The 2,611-nt window shown below is 34.9% G+C and overlaps 1 protein-coding gene across 1 annotated transcript; it reads left to right on the top strand.

The window, feature by feature from the left end:
* LOC123198154 (ubiquitin recognition factor in ER-associated degradation protein 1-like) lies at positions 1-2,611 on the top strand. The gene has a single exon (XM_044612788.1). The coding sequence runs from the start codon at positions 1,629-1,631 to the stop codon at positions 2,421-2,423; it is 795 nt and encodes a 264-aa protein (XP_044468723.1). The 5' UTR covers positions 1-1,628; the 3' UTR covers positions 2,424-2,611.

The following is a 2,611-nucleotide window of genomic DNA, read 5'->3' as shown; positions in this document are numbered from 1 at the left end:
ATTAGCTGTTCCTTCTCCAGGGGTTTAAATTTTATGCGTAGCTGTCTTTGAGGCATTTGTCTTACTAATGAAGTTGTCTGATTTGCTCTTTTTAGTGTTTCATTGTCTTCAGCTGGAGCAATTTTGTACTGGTAGATTTCTGATCCACTTTCTAAGTTTTATCTCATTTTCTCCGACATCAACATTAACAAGCAAAATTCTTTTTGGCTCGTGGGGTTGCTGAACTCTGACTTTTATAAAAACAATGGAATTTTTTCAGCATAAAAATGAGGAGACAAGAAATAAGGCTAGAGTAAAAATATAAATAATAGAAAAAGCAAAGATGAGGCTCCATACAAGGTCTTCTGAATGTATAAAAATTTTCCCCAATTGCTGAAACCTCTTGAATTATAGTGTGGGTTGAAAATACAGTTTGCCTTCCTAAGTTTTACGGGAATGCAGCAAATCTATATAATATCCTTGGAGGTTTCCTTTGCCTGATTTTGGATCTGCATTGTTTTTTTATACGCCATTATACAACAGTTGGATAAAGTCAATGTTCTTATTTTGTGTCCTATGAAAATGTCAGCATACAAGTAATTTTCTTGCACACTTCAGGTTAACTTGCAGCGTCAAGGTAGTTTATAATTGTGTATTTTTACACTTAGAGCTACAGATTTGCAGCTTCCTTGCATTTGAATTTGAGGTTATAGTTTAATAGTTCACTCCACGGTTTAAAATCATTCTCCTTTAATTTGTTTTTATTTGGAATGCTATTTCTTTACATTTTCCATTTTAGCTTCCTGAATGCTTAGCTAAAACATGACTGTTGCATTATTGATATAAATGAATAGACTTAATTCTAAGGACAAGAGAAACACCATTAATGATTCTGTGACTTGGTATGCGATTACATCTTCTGAGTGTTCAATTTATACATGTTACTGCCTTTGTGTTTTATCAATAATTTGCTCATAGTGTTTCATTGTCTACTACTGAAATGCCTGCAAGCAGAGTGCCTTGTAGCACTGAATATGGGACTGCTTGACCCTGAAGCTGGATGAAATTGTTTGCAACCTTTTGAATGTTCGAAAGTTTTTTTGACACACCTAAAGTTCTTGAATTATCTTGATAACAACGTTTACTGTAGTGAGGAAGTGGATGCTCTTTGTTTTTGTCCTAGGGAAGCATTACCTTTTGAATAATTTTCTTCTACTCTTTAGTGGAAATTTTACCTAGAGGGGCTTTAATGGTTGTTTATGGTTGCACTGTTACATCCAAATCTACTTACTTTCCTGTTTTAAGCAATCTAATCCTTATTAAAAAGGTCCTTAACTAATAAAATAATTTTCTTATTCTGCAAGTTTAAATATTGAGTTTCCTCAATATATTAGAAAAAGACTTTTATTCCTATTAAACAACTAGGTTGGCCTGATACTTGCACATTACCCTCTCACTTCCTTGCATATAATCACAGGTTTCAATTTGAGTCTTTCTAATTACTCAAGTATTTGTTTCTTCTTCATCTTCTCAATGGATAATTGGGAAAACAATCAAATCACCTGTGGGAAGACTGATGAAACTATTATCGTTGCTACTCTTTCTTGCGTGTTGATAAACTTCGCTTGGAGAATGGTAACAAGATCATCATGCCTCAATCTGCCCTTCATCGACTTGCATACACAAATGTCAATTACCCTCTAGAATTTGAGTTAACTGATCTTTGTTCTAGTAAAATTACTCACTGTGGAGTTCTGGAGTTCACCTCGGAGGAGGGTTTTGTATATATCCCTACTTGGATGATGGAGGTTATGAAGATTGAAGAATATGATACAATAAACCTCAAGAATGTAAGTTTGATGAAAGCAGAGCACACGAAGTTGCAGCCACACATTCAAGATTTCTTGGAGCTCTCTGATCCAAAAGCTGTTCTCGAAACAAGTCTGAGAAACTTTTCTTGTTTAACCACTGGAGCTACCAACATGATCGAGCACAACAAGAAGAAGCTTTATATTGATATACTGGAAACGAAACCTTCTCCTGCTGTATGCATGATTGACACAGACTGTGAGGTTGATTTTGCGCCACCTTTGGACTATAAAGAGCCTGAAAAACGAATGAAGAAGGTGTTTGAGCCTTCCAAAGTTCCAGTTAAGCCAATTCTTGAGGAAGAAGAAAAGTTTAAGGCTGTTATACCATCTACTATTAGTGATAAAACGAGTCGCTTGGTGCAAAAAGAGGAGTTGCTTGCGGTAGAAGGCAAAAGTATGTACTCGGAGGGGCCTAAGCAAGGTAAAGCTGCAGGAAAACTTGTGTTTGGTTCCAGGTTTCAGAAAGAAAAAGCAGAAGCGTCTGTGAAAGAGGAAATCAAACAAGAAGAAACAGTCAGGAGTTCAGAGAAGTTTCAATCATTTACCGGGAAAAGTTACAGGCTGACACGCTGATTAATTAGCTTTCTTTCTTTTTTTTCATTATTAATTACTAATTAAAAGAGAATAATCAAATTTGTTATTTAGAATTTTATCATATATTAAGAGAACAACTGTTTTTGGTGCCCCAGAATCAAGACCGTTATTAAGACTCTGTATACATCTAAATTATAAATTTATCCCATATATTTATTTTGATGTAA

Source organism: Mangifera indica, chromosome 15 (assembly GCF_011075055.1).
Source record: "Mangifera indica cultivar Alphonso chromosome 15, CATAS_Mindica_2.1, whole genome shotgun sequence".
Classification (NCBI taxonomy): domain Eukaryota; kingdom Viridiplantae; phylum Streptophyta; class Magnoliopsida; order Sapindales; family Anacardiaceae; genus Mangifera; species Mangifera indica.
This window is presented reverse-complemented; position numbering and strand designations above follow the sequence as displayed.